Source organism: Rhinoraja longicauda, chromosome 8 (genome assembly GCF_053455715.1).
Source record: "Rhinoraja longicauda isolate Sanriku21f chromosome 8, sRhiLon1.1, whole genome shotgun sequence".
In the NCBI taxonomy this organism is placed as follows: Eukaryota; Metazoa; Chordata; class Chondrichthyes; order Rajiformes; family Arhynchobatidae; genus Rhinoraja; species Rhinoraja longicauda.
In genome coordinates, this window is record NC_135960.1 from 36,751 (window position 1) to 56,236 (window position 19,486).

At 43.7% G+C, this 19,486-nt stretch overlaps 1 protein-coding gene across 1 annotated transcript in view; it reads left to right on the plus strand.

Annotated features, from left to right (window-relative positions):
• The window catches only part of LOC144595699 (X-ray repair cross-complementing protein 5-like), a 96,304-nt gene that overhangs the window by 7,543 nt on the left and 69,275 nt on the right, over positions 1-19,486 (plus strand). Inside the window, exons 3-6 of the mRNA XM_078403238.1 lie at positions 1,876-2,059; positions 5,564-5,612; positions 14,090-14,212; positions 15,687-15,866. Of these exons, the coding sequence (XP_078259364.1) occupies positions 1,876-2,059; positions 5,564-5,612; positions 14,090-14,212; positions 15,687-15,866 (536 nt within the window). The remainder of the gene's footprint in view (positions 1-1,875; positions 2,060-5,563; positions 5,613-14,089; positions 14,213-15,686; positions 15,867-19,486) is intronic.

The following is a 19,486-nucleotide window of genomic DNA, read 5'->3' on the forward strand; positions in this document are numbered from 1 at the left end:
CATCCCCGTTTCTAATGACGTTTGAAATATTTCCGTCATAGCCCCTGCTATTTCTGCACTAACTTCCCTCAATGTCCTAGGGAATATCCTATCAGGACCTGGAGACTTATCCACTTTTATATTTTTCAAAAGTGTCCGTACCTCCTCTTTAATCCTCCTAATTTCCATCACTACTCTACTTGTTTCGCTTACCTCACATAATTCAATATCCTTCTCCTCGGTAAATACCGAAGAAAAGAAATTGTTTAATATCTCCCCCATTTCTTCCGGCTCAGCACATAGCTGTCCACTCTGACTCTCTAATGGACCAATTTTATCCCTCACTATCCTTTTGTTATTGACATATCTGTAGAACCCCTTGGGGTTTACTTTTACATTACTTGCCAAAGCAGCCTCATATCTTTTTTTCGCTTTTCTAATTTCCTTCTTAAGATTCCTTTTACATTCTTTATATTCCTCAAGAACTTCATTTACTCCCTGCCGCTTATATTTATTGTATATCTCCCTCTTTTTCCGAACCAAGTGTCCAATTTCCCTGGAAAACCACGGCTCTTTCAAATTATTATTCTTTCCTTTCCACCGAACAGGGACATAAAGACTCTGTACTCTCAAAATTTCACCTTTAAATATCCTCCATTTCTCTATTATATCCTTTTCATAAAACAAAAATTTCCATTTCACTCCTTTTAAATCCTTTCTCATCTCCTCAAAATTAGCCTTTCTCCAATCCAAAATCTCAACCCTTGGTCCAGATTTGACCTTCTCCATAACAGTGAATGGATTGGTATAGTGTGGCATGTATCACCAATCAAGCCTTCAAAAGAGATGATGCAAAGATTTAAATGTTGACACAAAATGTCAAGAAGGTGTGACTCACTGAGCCACATGGAGCTCAGAGCTGTTGATGTAACTAGATGGGTGTGCACCCATTGGGTGCAAATCTCTGCTGCGGGCGGTCCTGTGGGCGTGGCAACCCCCCTTGGGTGGAAACCTCCTGCCGGCCCAGCAGCCCTTCCGATCCGTGGACCCATTGGCGGGCGGGGAGTGTCCCGTGTCCCCCGGGGCCGTGGGCGAGGAGGGACGGGGAGGGGAGAGGGAGGCACTCACGTCGGACCTGGGCCAGATAGAGCAGTGGACCCGAAAGCGCTCCTGTAGCGGTCGGCAGCGATGGCCATGTTGTTGGACCCATGTTGCGGCCGTGCTGCACGAGAGGAAAGTCAGGCGCGGGGCACGCCTGGATGGGCGCTGGTCCTCCCGGGGGGGGGGGGGGTGGAGCGCATTTGTTAAAGTTTATGAAGTAAATTGTTTTTAAAAAGGAACAAAAGTTGATCTACTGAGACCGTGGGGTAATGGTGAGTAGGGTGGGCTTAAATGTGTGGCGCTATCGTACCGTTTTTTTTCCAGATGAAAACCGCACAAAGAAACACGGGACAAGAACAAACAAACGGGGGACCAAACAAAATGAGAGTTTTAGTAATATAATACATATAGATAGAAAGATAGATAAGTCGTTATTCAGAATAAACAAACTGGGTGAAAGAATCTCTCTTTATACTTCTTGTCTTGTCCTCTGGCATTCTTTCATGACTCTTTGCTTTGTTCCAAATTTAATTTTAACTATGGAATTAAATATTGGCTCCGTAACAAGACCAGACAGGTTTATAGTAAATGTGAGTCATGATCTCTGGAAGGCTTCTTTCAGACATGCAAATGTCTTGTAATTCCAGCAAAGAACTTCAACCATTTCTCAATCAATTTGTTTGACTGAATCCTGTGTAAATTTGAAATAGTCCATGAAAAAATAAAAGTAATAAGATTGCTCATCTTCCATGTTATGTAAACTGACCAATCTTTGTGCGTTTTTGTTTGCTCTAGGTTTTTGCTGAAAATAAAGATGAGACAGCTTTAGTTCTATTTGGGACTGACAGAACCTCCAACCCACTTGCTAGACCAGACCAATACCAGCACATTGCAGTGCACAGAAACCTGATGATCCCCGACTTTGATCTCCTGGAAGAGGTTCAAAGTGGCATCATGACTAGTGATGAGCAAGCAGACTGTATCCTTTCAGCCAACAGCTATTTGAGGAAAGTAAACAATGAAGCTGAGTCCAGTCAAGAGTGTTTAGTTGTCATTTGTAATGTTGGTAGAACAATGAAATTCTTACTTGCAGTAAGTTAACAGGCATAACATTATCCAAAGGCATTTATGTTAGTCATCAATGGAAAGAGATATTTTGACAAATCTTTGGTGGAGGAAGGAAATGACACCGAATGGTGATAATTGAAGGTTTGGACATGGGGAAATAGCAATGAAGGTTTTAATTTCTTTTTCCTTTTAGGGATCATAAGATCATAAGCGATAGGAGCAGAATGAGGCCATTCGGCCCATCATGTGTACTCTGCTATTCGATCATGGCTGATCTATCTCTCCCTCCTATCCCCATTCTCCTGCCTTCTCCCTATAACCTCTCAACCTCGGATCTATCCTATTGAGCCGTGATTGGCACTTAATCCACCAAGCTCAACTTTTATCTTATGACTGCTTAAGTATTCATTTCCATTCACAACGCAGACGGATGAGTGCCTGGAACACACTGCTGTGGTGGTGGTCGAAGCAGATACAATAGTGATGTTTAAGATTCAATTAGACAGACACATGAACAGACAGGAAATTGGGGGATATGGATAATGTGCAGACAGATGAGATTAGTTTAATTTGGTATCATGGTTGGCACAGACACTGGGCTGAAGGGCCTGTTTCTGTGCTGTACTCAAAAGAGTTCTAATTCCTTGGGTAATTACATTGTCAGTACCTGATTACAATATTCAGGGAAGGTTAAGTGACAAGTTACATTTGTGCTAGACAAATGCCAGGCGACATCAATTCCAACAAGGGGTGGTCTAATCATCTCATTACATTCAAAGGTGTCACCATTGACCAGAAAAGTAATGTGTATCCAAAGGCTGTTTATAGCAGCATTTAAACAACACGGACAGGTACATGAATGGGAAGGGTTTAGAGGGGCATGATCCATATGCCTCCATTCCCTGCATATCCATGTGCTTATCCAAAAGCCTCTTAAACTCGACTATTGTATCTGCCTTCTTTGCTGCACATGTAGATATTTGAAAGAGTATTTGGAGATATTCCGAATTTCCTCAGTCTTCTCGGAAGTAGAGATGTTGGTGTGGTCTCATATCATAAAGTTGGTAACCACTTACATTCATATCATGATTGGAAATCTGTATTACACCCAGTAAAGGTCCCTTCAGTATACCACTGGTTATAAGTTTCCATTCACAAATAAACTGCAACATTAACCTCTGCCTTCTAGCAACAACCCAGTTTTAAAATGCAATTTATCACATTGCTGTTTCAAGAGAGAGTTAGATTCAGCTAGGGATATGGGGGAAAAAGCCGGAACGGGGTTCTGATTTTGGATGATCAGCCATGATTATATTGAATGGTGGTGCTGGCTCGAAGGGCCGAATGGCCTACTCCTGCACCTATTGTCTATGTTTCTATGTTTAACCCACAGCCTGAATCCAATTTGGGGCTGAAGTCCAATGTAAGACCACGTCCATTTCACTGCCCTTATTGACAATCATCTTGAAAAGTTCATAATTCATATGGTGAGAATTGGGCCATTCGGCCTATCGAGTCTGCTCTGCCAGTCAATCATGAGTGATCTATTTTTCCCTTTCAACTCCATTCTCCTGCGTTCTCCCTGTAACCTTTGGCACCCTTAATAATCAGGAAGACTATTGAACTCCACTTTAAAAATACCCCATAATTTGGCCTCCACTGCCACCTGTGGCAATGAATTCCACAGACTCACCACCCTGTTGCTAAAAAATGTCTCCTCATCTCCAATCTAAAGATATGTCCTTTTATTCTAAGGCCATGCACTCTGGCCCTGGACGCTCTCACTACTGGAAACATCTTCTCCACATCCATTCTAGGCTTTTCATTATTTGGTAGGTTTCAATGAGATCCTCCCTCACCCTATACTCCAGCAAGGTCAGGCGCAGAGCCATCGAATGCTTCTTGTAAGTTAACCAGGATCATTATCAGAAACTGCCTCTGGACCCTCTCCAACTCACCCACATCTTTCCTCAGATGTGGGGCCCAAAACTGCTCATAATATTCCAAATGTGGTCTGACCAGTACCTTATAAACCCACAGAATTACATCCTGGCATTTATATTCACTGTTTAATCAAATTAATTAAGCAAGATCTCACTTTAACAAAGCCATGCTAACTATCTTTGACTCATAAGGTCATAGGTGATAGGAACAGAATTAGGCCATTTGGCCCATCATCTACTCTGCCATTCAATCATGGATGATCTATCTCTCCCCCTAACCGCATTCTCCTGCCTTCTCACCATAACCCCTGACTCCCGTTCTAATCAAGAATCTACGCTTTAAAAATATCCTTTGGCATGGTCCCCACAGCCTTCAATTGCAAAGAATTCCACAGATTCCTCTGACAAAATAAATTCCTTCTCATCTTCCGAAAGGAACGTCCTTTAATTCTGAGGCTATGACTTAGACTTTCCCACTAGTGAAAGCATCCTCTCCACATCCACTCTATCCAAGCCTTTCAATATTTGGTACGTTTCAATGAGGTCCCCCCTCATTCTTCTAAACCCCAGCGAGTACAGGCCCAGTGCCGACAAATGCACATCATAGGTTAACCTACTCATTCCTGGGATCATTGTTGTAAAGCTCTGGACCTTCTCCAGCACATCCTTCCTCAGATGTGGCGCCCAAATTTGCTCACAACACTCCAAATGCAGCCTGACCAGCACCTTATAGAGCCTTAGCATTACATCCCTGTTTTTGTACTCTAGCCCTCTCGAAATAAATGCTAGCATTGCGTTTGCCACCTTTACTACTGATTCGACTTGCAGATTAACTTTTTGGGAATCCTGCACCAGCTCCTAAGTCCCTGCTTTCTCTGCACTACCTGCCGCTCCACCAATTTTCGTATCATCTAACTTGGCCACAAAGCCTCCAATCCCCTCGTCCAAATCATTAATTTACAACATGAAGAGTAGTTGCCCCAGCACCGACCCCTGCGGAACTCCGCTAGTCACTGGCAGCCAACCAGAAAAAGCCCCCTTTATTGCCACTCTTTGCTTTCTGCCAACCCGCCAACCTGCTGTCCATGCAAGTATCTGCCCTTTTTGCCATGGGCTCTCATCTTCCTTGGTAGCCTCACGTGTGGCACCTTATCAAAGGCTTTCTGAAAAACTAAGTAAACAATGTCCACTAACTCATTTCTGTCCTGCTATTCTTCAATGAATGCCAGCAGATTCGTCAGGCAAGATCGCCCCCTCACAAAACTATGCTGACTATGGCCTATTTTATTGTGAACTTCGAAGTACTCCGTATCCTCATCCTTTATAATGGACTCTAAAATCTTACCATTGCAGTTCTAGGGTAGATTTAAATTTATGTGTATAATAAAATAGGATTACTGAATATGTTATAAAATATTAAACCGAATTAACTTTTTGTTTTTGTTAATGTTTGAACCTTGACAATCCTCAAGTTCTGGATGCCCTTATTGTCTGCATGGACTTGCTTCAGAAACAGACCTTGTAAGTACTCAAAGAACCTGTTCGTGTTTGAGGCTCCTGTGTCTTATTTGAGATGTTAATGAACTGGAGAATGAAATGTTGCTTATGCATGTTCTTAGATGCTGCCTGACCCGCTGAGTTACTCCACCAGTCTCTTTTTGGACAGACTTGGATTGTTTTCACTAGAAATCATGGTTGATAGAAGCATAAAAATTTATGATAGGCATAGATCGGGTAGACAGAATCTTTTATCCCCAGGGTGGAAATGTCAAAAACTTTGTAAGGACCTCTGCAATTTCCAGCATCTCACAAGGCACTTGGTCAGGCTCTGAGAATACATTTACTTTTATGTGTTTTAAATCTGCCAATACATTCTCTTTGGTGATTCATATATGATCTAAGACATCATATACCTCAATTCCTGAACTTCCATGAACTCAGTAGAAACGGATGGATAATATTCATTTAACATTACCCCGCATCTCTTGTGGCTTTACACAAGATGGCCATGCTGATTTTTAAGGGAATTTATTCTCTCCTAATCTACCCTTTTACTCTTAACATACCTTTTGAATCTCATGGGATTATCCTGTTACCTTGCTGGCCAGATCCATTTCATGTCTTTTTGTATGAGGTATTGCACTTTCGGAGGTCGAATGTAACATGAAAATATTCAGTTAATGCCACGACGTTTAACGGCATTTGTACGCAGAGAGCTTTGCGTCTGATTCATAGCTCTCTGAAAGTGGGGCAGCGGTAGAGTTGCTGTCTTGCAGCACCAGAGATCCGGGTTCGATCCTGACTACGGTTGCTGTTTGTACGAAGTTTGTAGGTTCCTCCTGTGACCACATAGGTTTTCTCCAGGTCCTCTGGTTTCCTCCTACATTCCAAATACATGTAGGTTTGTAGTTTGATTGACTTCTGTAAATTGTACATAGTGTGTAGGACAAAACTAGTGGTCAGCATGGACTCGGTGGGCCAAAGGGCCTGTTCCACGCTTTATCTCTAAGCTAAACGAAATGGAAAAAATAATTCGTGTTTTTAAAAAATGCATGTGGTATGCGTGTCTTCATTGGTCAAGGCGTTGAGTATAAATGCCAAGAAGTCTTGATGCAGCTTTATAAAACTTTGGTTAGGCCACATTTGAAGTATGTAGTTCTGGTCACCCCAATACAGGAAGGATATGGAGGCTTTTGGAAATTTGGCCTTCATTAGTCAGGAGCTGCATATAGAAGTTGGGCGGTTTACACTTCCATCCCCATCAGGAAGGCCTGAAGATCCTCCGTTTCTTCCTTGACTGCAGACTCAGCTAATTTCCCGCTACAAACACACTCCTCCCTCTCCCACTTCCTCTAGGTCAAAGGTGTAGCCATGGGCACTCGCATGGTCCCCAGCTATGACTGCCTTTTTGATGGGTACGTCAAACAGTCCCTGTTCCAGGCATACATTGGCCGTAACCCCAACTCTACGCTACATTGATAACTGCATCGAGGCTACCTCCTGCACCCATGCAGAACTCATGGATTTCATTAACTTCACCACTAATTTCCACCCTACCCTCAAATTCACCTGAACTATCTCGGTCGCCTCCCTCCCCCATTCCTGATCTCACCGTCTCCGTCACAGGAGTATTGACTGATGTATATTACATACCTACTGACTCCCACAATTATCTGGACTACACTTCTTAGATACATAGAAACATAGAAAATAGGTGCAGGAGTAGGCCATTCGACCCTTGGAGCCAGCACAGCCATTCAATATGATCATGGCTGATCATCCAAAATCAGTATCCCGTTCCTGCTTTTTCCCCATATCCCTTGATTCCATTAGCCCTAAGAGCAAAATCTAACTCTCTTGAAAACATCCAGTGAATTGGCCTCCACTGCCTCCTGTGGCAGAGAATTCCACAGATTCACAACTCTCTGGGGCGGCACGGTGGCGCAGCGGTAGAGTTGCTGCCTTACAGCGAATGCAGCGCCGGAGACTCAGGTTCGATCCTGACTACGAGCGCCGTCTGTACGGAGCTTGTACGTTCTCCCCGTGACCTGCGTGGGTTTTCTCCGAGGTCTTCGGATTCCTCCCACACTCCAAAGACGTACAGGTATGTAGGTTAATTGACTGGGTAAGCGTAAAAATTGTCCCTAGTGTGTGTAGGATAGTGTTAGTGTGCGGGGATTGCTGGGCGGCGCGGAATCTAAATCTAAAAAAGTTTTTTCTCATCGTAGTCCTAAAGAGGGAACATAGAAACATAGAAAATAGGTGCAGGAGGAGGCCATTCGACCCTTCGAGCCAGCACCGCCATTCATTGTGATCATGGCTGATCGTCCACAATCAATAACCCGTGCCTGCCTTCTCCCCATATCCCTTGATTCCACTAGCCCCTAGAGCTCTATCTAACTCTCTCTTAAATCCATCCAGTGATTTGGCCTCCACTGCCCTCTGTGGCAGAGAATTCCACAAATTCACAACTGTCTGGGTGAAAATGTTCCTTCTCGCCTAAGTTTTAAATGGCCTCCCCTTTATTCTAAGACTGTGGCCCCTGGTTCTGGACTCGCCCAACATTGGGAACATTTTTTCTGCATCTAGCTTGTCCAGTCCTTTTATAATTTAATATGTTTCTATAAGATCCCCTCTCATTCTTCTGAATACAAGCGAATACAAGCCTAGTCTTTTCAATCTTTCCTCATATGACAGTCCCATCATCCCAGGGATCAATCTTGTGAACCTACGCTGCACTGCCTCAATTACAAGGATGTCCTTCCTCAAATTAGGAGACCAAAACTGTACACAATACTCCAGATGTGGTCTTACCAGGGCCCTCTACAACTGCAGAAGAACCTCTTTACTTCTATAGTGAAATCCTCTTATGAAGGCCAACATGCCATTAGCTTTGTTCACTGCCTGCTGTACCTGCACGCCAACTTTCAGTGACTGGTGTACAAGGACACCCAGGTCTCGCTGCACTTCCCCCTTACCTAACCTAATACCATTGAGATAATAATCTGCCTCCTTGTTTTTGCCGCCAAAGTGGATAACCTCACATTTATCTATATTATACTGCATCTGCCACGCATCTGCCCACTAACTCAACCTGTCCAAATCACCCTGCAACCTCCTAACATCCTCTTCGCAGTTCACACTGCCACCCAGCTTTGTGTCATCTGCAAATTTGCTAGTGTTACTTCTAATTCCCTCTTCCAAATCATTAATATATATGGTAAACAGTTGTGGCCGCAACACCGTGCCTTGCCCCACTCCACTCGCCACTGCCTGCCATTTTGTAAAGGACCCGTTTACTCCTACTCTTTGCTTCTTGTCTGCCAACCAATTCTCTATCCATGTCAACACCCTACCCCCAATACCATGTGCTCTAATTTTCCTCACCAATCTCCCGTGTGGGACCCTATCAAAGGCTTTCTGAAAGTCTAGATACACTACATCCACTGGCTCCCCTTCATCCATTTTACTTGTGACATCCTCAAAAAATTCCAGAAGATTAGGCAAGCATGATTTCCCTTTCATAAATGCATGCTGACTTGGACTTATCCTTTTACTGCCATCCAAATGCACCGTTATTACCTCTTTAATAATTGACTCCAGCATCTTTCCCACCACCGAAGTCAGGCTAACTGGTCTATAATTCCCCGTTTTCTCTCTCGCTCCTTTCTTGAAAAGTTGGATAACATTAGCTATCCTCCAATCCACAGGAACTGATCCTGAATCTATTGAACATTGGAAAATGATCACCAATGCGTCCACTATTTCTAGAGCCACCTCCCTGAGGACCCTGAGATGCAGACAATCAGGCCCAGGGGGTTTATCAATCTTCAGTCCCATTAGTCTACCCAATACTATTTCTCGCCTAATACAAATTTCTTTCAGTTCCTCTACCCCCCTAGATCCTCTGTCCTCCAGGAAGAAGATGAGGAAAAACTTTTTCAGTCAGAAAGTTGTGAATCTGTGGAATTCTCTGCCTCAGAAGGCAGTGGAGGCCAATTCTCTGAATGTATTTAAGAGAGAGCTAGATAGAGCTCTTAAGGATAGCGGAGTCAGGGGGTATGGGGAGAAGGCAGGAACGGGGTACTGATTGAGAATGATCAGCCATGATCACGTTGAATGGTGGTGCTGGCTCGAAGGGCCGAATGGCCTCCTCCTGCATCTATTGTCTCCAATACCGCTGGGAGATTGTTTGTGTCTTCCTTAGTGAAAACAGATCCGAAGTACAAGTCAAGTCAAGTCAAGTCAAATTTATTTGTCACATACACATACACGATGTGCAGTGAAATGAAAGTGGCAATGCCTGCGGGTTGTGCACAAAAAGAATTACAGTTACAGCATATAAATAAAGTTAATAAGTTACTATTAGTGTCGACAAAAATGTAGTCTCTGGGGTTATAAAAGTTGACAGTCCTGATGGCCTGTGGGAAGAAGCTCCGTCTCATCCTCTCCGTTTTCACAGCGTGACAGCGGAGGCGTTTGCCTGATCGTAGCATCTGGAACAGTCCGTTACTGGGGTGGCAGGGGTCCCTCATGATCTTGCTTGCTCTGGATCTGCACCTCCTGATGTATAGGTCCTGCAGGGGGACGAGTGTAGTTCCCATGGTGCGTTCTGCCGAACGCACTACTCTCTGTAGGGCCATCCTGTCCTGGGCAGAGCTGTTCCCAAACCAGACTGTAATGTTGCCGGACCGGATGCTCTCTACAGCCCCAGAGTAGAAGCAATGAAGGATCCTCAGAGACACTCTGAATTTCCTCAGTTGTCTAAGGTGGTAAAGGCGCTGCTTAGCCTTACCCACCAGTGCGGCAATGTGCGTTGCCCACGTCAGATCCTCTGCGATGCGGACTCCCAAGTATTTAAAACTGCTCACCCTATCCACAATAGACCCATTTATCTCCAGTGGCGTGTACGTCCTTGGATGTTTAGCCCTTCTGAAGTCCACAATCAGCTCCTTTGTTTTAGTGACATTCAAGAGGAGGCTATTGTCCTGACACCAGAGTGCCAGATCAGCCACCTCCTCCCGGTAGGCATTCTCATCGTTGTTGGAGATCCGGCCCACCACCACAGTGTCATCAGCAAACTTGATGATGGAGTTTCAGCTGAACCTGGCCCCACAGTCATGTGTGTACAGGGAGTACAGTAGGGGGCTAAGGACGCAGCCCTGGGGGGGATCCTATGTTCAGGGTGAGGGAGCTAGATGTGTGTTCCCCCATCCTGACCACTTGGGGCCTGGCAGTGAGAAAGTCCAGGACCTGTTCAACCCCTGCCATTTCCTTGTTACCCCTAATAATTTCACCCGTGTCTGCCTTCAAGGGGCCCACTTTGGACTTTGTTACTCTTTTTCTCTTAACATATTTACTGTCCTTCTTTATATTCTTGGCCAGCTTCCCCTCGTACTTCATCTTTTCAGCCCGTATTGCCCGTTTCGTTACCTTCTGTTGTCCTATGAAAGTTTCCCAATCCTCTGGCTTCCGGCTACTCTTTTCTTTTAGTTTTATTCCATCCTAACTTCCCTTGTCAGCCACAGTTGCCTCCTACTCCCCTTAAAATCTTTCTTCCTCTTTGGAATGAAATTATCCTGCATCTTCCGGATTATGCCCAGAAATTCCTGCCATTGCTGTTCCACCGTCATTCCTGCTAGGATCCCTTTCCAGTCAACCTTAGCCAGCTCCTCTCTCATGCCTTCATAGTCCCCTTTGTTCAAGTGCAACACTGACACTTCCGATTTAACCTTCTCCTTCTCAAATTGCAGATTAAAACTAATCATATTATGATCACTACCTCCAAGCCGTTCCTTTACCTCGAGTTGTCTTATTCAATCTGGTTCATTGGACAACACTAAATCCAGAAATGCCTTTTCTCTGGTAGGCTCCATTACAAGCTGCTCTAAGAATCCATCTCGGAGGCACTCTACAAACTATCTTTCTTAGGGTCCAGAACCAACCTGATTTTCCCAATCTATCTGCATATTGAAATTCCCTCATCACCACCGTGGAATTACCTTTGTTACATGCCAGTTTTAACTCCTGCTACAACTTACACCCTACATCCGGGCTATTGTTCTGGGGGCCTGTAGATAACACCAAGGAGATTAGACTTTATTGCTTTCCATCACAGTGAGAAATGTGGGGAATCTGCTGTGGTGGATGTTTATGTTAACTTTTATGTAGTTGTGTGTCTTGTTGCTTTTTTTTATATGGCTGTATGGTAAATCAAATATCCCTGTACCTTAATTGGTACAAGTGACAACAAAAGACCTTTGAAACCTTTGAAATGGCTTACCTCTTATTCTTAAACTGTGACCCCTGGTTCTGGACTCCCCCAACATAGGGAACAATTTCCTGCATCTGGCCTGTCCAATCCCTTAAGAATTGTATGTGTTTCTATAGAATCCCCTCTTATCCTTCTAAATTCCAGTGAATACAAGCCTAGTCAACCCATTCTTTCATCATATGTCAGTCCCGCCATCCTGGGAATTAACCTGGTGAACCTACGCTGCACTCCCTCAATAGCAAGAATGTCCTTCCTCAAATTAGGAGACCAAAACTGTGCACAATACCTCAAGTGTGGTCTCACCAGGATCCTGTACAGCTGCAGTCGGTCAGGCTTCCTCCTATACTCAAATCTTCTCGCTATGAAGACCAACATGCCATTTGCTTTCTTCACTGCCTGCTGTACGTGCATGCTTACTTTCAGAGACTGATGTACAAGGACACCCAGTTCTTCTCGTTGCACCTAATCTGACACCATTCAGATAATAATCTGCCTTCTTGTTCTTGCCACCAAAGTGGATAACCTCACATTTATCCACATTATACTGCATCTGCCATGCATCTGCCCACTCACCCAACCTATCCAATTAACCTTGCAGCCTCATAGCATCCTCCTCGCAGCTCACGTTGCCACCCAGCTTTGTGTCATCAGCAAACTTGGAGATGTTACATTTAATTCCATCTAAATCGTTACTATATATTGTAAATGTAACTGGGGTTGCAGCACCGAGCCTTGCGGCACCTTACTAGTCACTGCCTACCATTCTGGAAAGGTCCCATCAATACCCTATCTCCCAAGACCATGTGCTCTAATTTTGCACACTGATCTCTTGTGTGGGACCTTGTCAAAGGCCTCTGACCTACTGTTGTAGTTACAATTATAACAAAAGTTCGGTCACTGGAGCTGTGAAACTTCTGACGTGGAAAAAAACATGTCTGATTGCAGTTATAGATGACCTTGTGTCCAGTTTTGATTACCTAAGCAACTGGATATATTTGCCACACAAGGAATGCAGCAAAGATTCACTCAACTCGTTGTGGGATGGCAAGATTACTGTAAGAGAGGATATTGAGTAAAATAGGGGTAGGACGTATGAGAAATTGTTAGTGTTTAGCAGGCTGGAGAGAGGATGATACCCCAGGGTAGTAGAACAGAACCAGGGCCACTCTCACAGAATGAAGAATACAGGGTGTTTAGTTGTCAGGCACCTGACTGGACAGTTGCATTCTTTCTTGCTGCAGGTCTGCAGGTGCGATAAAACGCACTACAATAAATAAATATTCAATAAATTAAGTTATTCTTCGTAAAGCAAAACATGATCGTGCAAGCCAAAGTCCGCCGTGTACCTTAGTTCAAAGTTCATAGTGGTTCAGTGCTGAGATAGGATTGTGGTTAACTGTGTGCAGGGTGGTTTAAGAGCTTAATGGTTAATGGGAAGAAGCTAATCTTGGTCATGAAGATAACAGTTCTTCAGCTTCTGTACCTTCCCGATGAGAGCAGTGAAATTAGAGCTTGGCCAGGGTGGTGTGGATCTCTGAATATATTTGTTACTTTCTTGAGACAGCACCTCCCTTCAGTGGTGGAGAGGTTAATATCCGTGATTGTCGGGGCAATGTCCACTATTTTCGGAAGCCTCCTTTGTCCTGTGCTCAAACTACTGAACCAGGCTGTGATGCAGCCAGTCAGTGTGCTCTCCGCCATACACCTGTAGAAGTTTGATAGAGTACCAAATCTTCACAACTTTCTGAGGTGTTGGTAAGTTTTCTTTATAATTGCATCAATGTGCTGGGCTCAGGACAGATCATCAGAGATGTGACATTGGCCATTTAGGATTGAATAAGAGAAATATCATTATGCAAAGGATGGCGAATCATGGTAATTTACCCAAGGAATCTCAGTCGTTGAGTTCATTCAAAACAGATTAATAGAGTGCTGTATATTAATGGAATCAAGGGATTTGGGGTTGTAATAGAGTGCTGTATATTAATGGAATTAAGGGGTTTGGGGTTGTAGGTAAATGGAATTAAATTTGAAGATGGGCCATGTCTTAATAAATGATGAAGTGCACTCAGAGGGCCAAATGTTCACATTGGTGTTCGTTTTCAGTCGCATAATTAAAGTTTGGATTTTAGTAAAGAACATTTATGTTGGAAAGTTCAATTCTCCCACCTCCAGCTCAGGAATAACATCACGGTATCAATTTTAATATTCTTTTGCCTTTCAGGGGGAAGAAGTATGAGAAATTGCATATTGCAGTATTCACTGATCTGAATAGTCCCTTCAGTTATGATCAGTTGGATATCATTACAGACAACATGAAAAGAGCTGGAATAACGCTGCAGTTCTTGTGAGTGTTTATCATTATTTGTACTGTCGAAATGTCTTTTAAATGTATCTGCCTCAACTATCTCCTCTGGCAGTTTGTTTCATATACCCACCACTCTGTGTGAAAAACTTGCCCCTCAGATTCCTATTATATCTTTCCTCTCTCACCTTAAACCGATGACCTCTACTTTTGATTCCCTGACCCTTGGAAAAAGATTCTGTGCATTCACCCAGTCTATTCCCCACATGATTTTATGTACCTCTGTGAGATCACCCCTCAGTCTTCTGCATCCAAGAGATAAAGCCGTGGCCTGCCCAACCTCTCCCTGGAGCTCGGGTGCTCGATTCCTGGGAGCATTCTTATAGATGTTCTCTGCACTCTTTCCAGCTTAATTGCTCCTTTCTTATATCAGGGTTTCCAAACTGAATACAATACTCCAAGTGCAGCTTCACTAAAATCTTGTATAACTGTAATATAATTTCCCAACTTCTATGCTCAATGCCCTGACTGATGAAGGCCAGTGTGCCAAAAGCCCTTGTTACCACCTTGTCTACCCGGAACTATGTACGTGTCCTCCTTGGCCTCTGTGCTCTACAACACTTTAAGGCCTTCAGCTTCACTGTGAAGTTCTGCCCAGCTTTGACTTTCACACCTCACATTTATCTGAATTGAAATCCATTTGCCATGTTTCTGCCCACTTGCCCAAATGATAAGATCCTGCTGTAATTACCATTTTAACTACCTACGACACTACCTGTAGACAGTATCATCTACACATCACATGTCACACACTATCTGCGGATTCCGTTGTCGTATTCAATTTTGATAAATATGTAAGTCATAGAGTCATACAGTGTGGAAACAGGCCCTTCGGCCCAATTTGCCCACACCAGCCAACATGTCCCAGCTGCACTAGTCCTACCTGCCCGCACTTGGTCCATATCTCTTAAACGTTGGGATAGTCTCAGCCTCGACTACCTCATCCGGCAGCTTGTTCCATACACCCACCACCCTTTGTGTGAAAATGTTAACCCTGAGATTCCTATTAAATCTTTTCCCCTTCACCTTGAACTTATGTCCTATGGTCCTCGATTCCCCTACTCTGGACAAGAGACTCTGTGCATCTACCTGATCTATTCCTCTGATGATTTTATACACCTCTATAAGATCACCCCTCATCCTCCTGCGCTCTCAAGGAATAGAGACACAGCCGACTCAACCTCTCCCTATAGCTCACACGCTCCAGTCTTGACAACATCATTGTAAATCTTCTCTGAACCCTTTGAAGCTTGACAATATCTTTTCTATAACATGGTGTCCAGAACTGAACGCAATATTCTAAATGCGGTCTCACCAACGTCTTATACAAGGCAATAGAGGAGGGGGTTAGGGCACCACTTCTACCTTCTGTTAGAGAACCACTACATACACGATGAGCCAAATGGCCTCCAATGCTGTTAACACTCTACGATTCTTCTAACACCACTGTCCACAGCTTGCCCTTTGCATTGGATGCTACCAACATGGGAGACAGTGGAGATGCAGCAAAAAGAAGAAGCAACGTTGCACATGGGAAAGGTCTAACGGCACAACAGAAAGAAGGAATGCGAATGGTTCGGAGAGTTATGCAGTCATTAGATGAAGAAGGGGGACTAGATGAAGTCTTCACTTTCAGGTGAGAATCTTTCAGAATGAACTTATTGAGCTGGCTAATGCTATAATCAAGGAAGAAATAACTGATCATCCAGAGAAGCTTCATGCACTCAAACCAAGTTCTCATATTTTTAATGAAAGAAAATTTATATTTGATGTATACTAGAGTCCAACAAAAAAATCTAACAAGCAGATTTAGTAGAAGGCTATTGGATTTCCAGAAGGCAATGAATGTGCAGCATTGAAGGCTGGTGCACAAGAGCTCATGCTATCATGGATTGAAATAAAACCATAAAACGGTGGAAAAATTCAGCAGTTCAGAAAGCTTTTGTGAAAAGGGAGATATTTAATGTTTCAGATTAAGGATCCTTCATCAGAGCTCAATATGGATTGAAGACTGGTTATCATGTAGAAAACAGTGTTTTAGTTTTGGAGATATAGTGTGGGAACAGATTCTTCGGCCCACAAGACCGCACCGATTAACGATCTCCCATTCACAAATTCTATCCTATTAGAGATAATTTACAGAGGCCAGTTAATCTAGAAACCCGCCCATGTAATCACAGGGAGAATGTGAAAACTCCATACTGACAGCACCTGTAGTCAGGATCAAACCCAGGTCTGTGGCGCCGTAAAGCAGTAACTATCACTGCGCCGCCACAGGTGGAATATAGACATTTCTTTTTTAGACTGGAAAGATGCCCACGGATCAGTGTTTAAACTACAATAATTAATAAGAGTATGAAGATAGTATTTAAAGATATAAGAAAATAACTGCAGATGCTGGTACAAATCGATTTATTCACAAAATGCTGGAGTAACTCCGCAGGTCAGGCAGCATCTCGGGAGAGAAGGAATGGGTGACGTTTCGGGTCGAGACCCTTCTTCAGACTGAAGAAGGGTCTCGACCATCTGAAGAAGGGTCTCGACCCGAAACGGCACCCATTCCTTCTCTCCCGAGATGCTGCCTGACCTGCTGAGTTACTCCAGCATTTTGTGAATGAAGATAGTATTTATTTGCCATATGCACCAGAACAATTAAATTCTTACTTGTTCAACTTTACCAGCATATTAGATACAACAAAAGTAACTATACAATAAATTATCAGTTATTCTAAACAAACTAGATCATGATGGTGCAAAAGCAATGTTTAATAATAGAGCAGAGTCCATTGTGGTTTGGTGCTGAGGCAGGGTTCTTGGTCCTCCAAAACTGGAGGTGGCGAGTATGGACTTAAGCAAGAAGGGCTTCTTGGAGAAGAGCTGCCTTAAATTTAGTTGCGTCTTGTTGAATAACTATAGTAGGGTGAAGACTATTCCATGCCTTAATTGTTGGAGGGAAGAATTAATTGCTATACACATCTGTCTTGATAGCTGGTATCTCAAATTGAATCGAATGCCCTTGTCTACTCCTGATAGGCATGGGTTTGGTGTAGATGTGGTAATCTATGCCGAGCTGACCATTTAACATTTTGTAAAAACAGGTCAAACGGTGGGCTTTACGTCTGTCTTGGAGATTGTTCCACCCCAATGAATTTAGAAGTTTGGTAACACTCGCTTCTCTCTCATAGGTATTTGTAACAAAACGAGCTGCCTGGACACGTGGGATGGAATTTTTTTTAAATTTGTGTATGGGTTGTGGTTAGGGTGGTGCAGGGTGGTTCAAGAAATTGCTGGTGGAGGCCAATAAACTTTTCTTGAAGATACAAGGAACTGCAGATGCTGGTTTACTGAGAAAAGATACAGAACATACCTCTAGTTACCCTCTCCCTTGACTATGAGTCTGAAGAAGGGTCTCGATCTGAAACGTCACCTATTCCTTTTTGCCAGGGATACTGCCTCACCTGCTGCGTTACTCCAGCATTTGTGCCTATCTTCGGTGTAAATCAGCATCTGCAGTTCCTTCCTACACACAACAGCAGAAAGAAGCTGTTGTTGAATCTGGTGGTACATGATTTCCAACTTTTGTATCTTCTGTCCAATGGGAGAGGGGAAAAGAGAGATTGCCCAGGGTATGAAAGTTAATGTGCAAGAGACTGGTTTGTGTGATGGATTGGATTGTGCCCGTAAATCTCTTTTTTTGCAGTCTTGAGCAGAGTTGTTGCCAAACTGTGATGCACCCAGATAGGATGCTATTTATTCACAAAATGCTGGAGTAACTCAGCAGGTCAGGCAGCATCTCGGGAGAGAAGGAATGGGTGACGTTTTGGGACGAAACCCTTCTTCAGATAGGATGCTATCTCTGGTGCATGTTTAGAAATTGGTAAGATTCATAGCAAGCATGTCAAATTTCTTTAGTCTTCTAAAGAAATAAAGGCATTGGTTTTGCTTTGTTGACCGTAGTGTCAATGTGGTTGGATCAGATTTAATTGCTGGTAATATTTACGCCCAGGAAATGGAAGCTCTCGACCATCTCCATTTTAGCACCATCAATGTAAACTGGTAGGTGCACACCTATGACAAGCTCCTTCGTTCTGCTGACAATGAGGAAGAGGTTGTTATCTTGAGACCATGCTTCTGAGTTCTCTCTCCTTTGAGATCTGGCCCACTACAACTAATTAGGGTGAAATATATACGATGCCTGGTAGGCCCCTCAGCAATAACGACAAAGAAAGGGATCTTGGCACATGTCCAAAGGTCCGTGATGTGGCAGCACGATAGATAAATAAGGAAAGCATACAGGACTCTGATTTCATTAGCCAGAGCAGTGAATCTAAGTGCGGGGTGATCTTGTACAACTTTATAAAACATTGGTTAGACCACAGGTGGAATATACTGTGCGTTCCTGTCACACTATAGGAAGGATGTAATTGCCCTGGAGTGGGTGCGAAAGATATTCAAAAGGACATTAAGGAGAAAAACAAGCTGCTTGAGGAACTCTGCATGTCAGCTAGCAAGATGCTGCCAGACTTGCTAATTTCCTTCAGCGGAAGATAAAGATAGATAAGAAGTTGGAGTAACTCGGCGGGACAGGCAGCAACTCTGGATAGAAGGAATGGGTGACGTTTCAGGTTGAGACTCTTCTTCAGACTAGTGGAAGGATGTTGTAGATGAGGTTGGGTTGAGATAGATGAGGTGAACCTGCCGAGGTTCACTTGCACCTCCTCCAACCTCATCTACTGTATTCGTTGTTCACGATATGGACTCTTATACATCGGCGAGACCAAACGTAGACTGGGCGATTGTTTCACTGAACACCTTCTCTCCATCCGCCTGGACCTACCTGATCTCCCAATTACCAAAGACTTTAATTCCCCTCCCATTCCATTGTCAGAGTGAGGCTAATCGCAAATTGGAGGAACAGCATCTCATATTTCGCGTGGTCAGCTTGCAACCCAGTGGTGTGAATTTGATTTCTCTAACTTCAAGTAACCACTGCACACTCTCTCTACATCCCTCCCTCGCCTAAGTCGCACCAGGTTCCCGTTCTCACCAAGCAAACGGCTAATAATGGCCTGTTTCCTTTATCATCAATACTTTTTTTGCACATTTTCCATTCATTTGTTCTATATCTCTCTGCATCACTGTCTGTATTTCTCGTTTCCCTTTCCCCCGACTAGTCTGAAGAAGGGTCTCGACCCGAAATTTCACCTATTCCTTCTCTCCAGAGATGCTGCCTGTCCCGCTGGGTTTCCCCAGCGT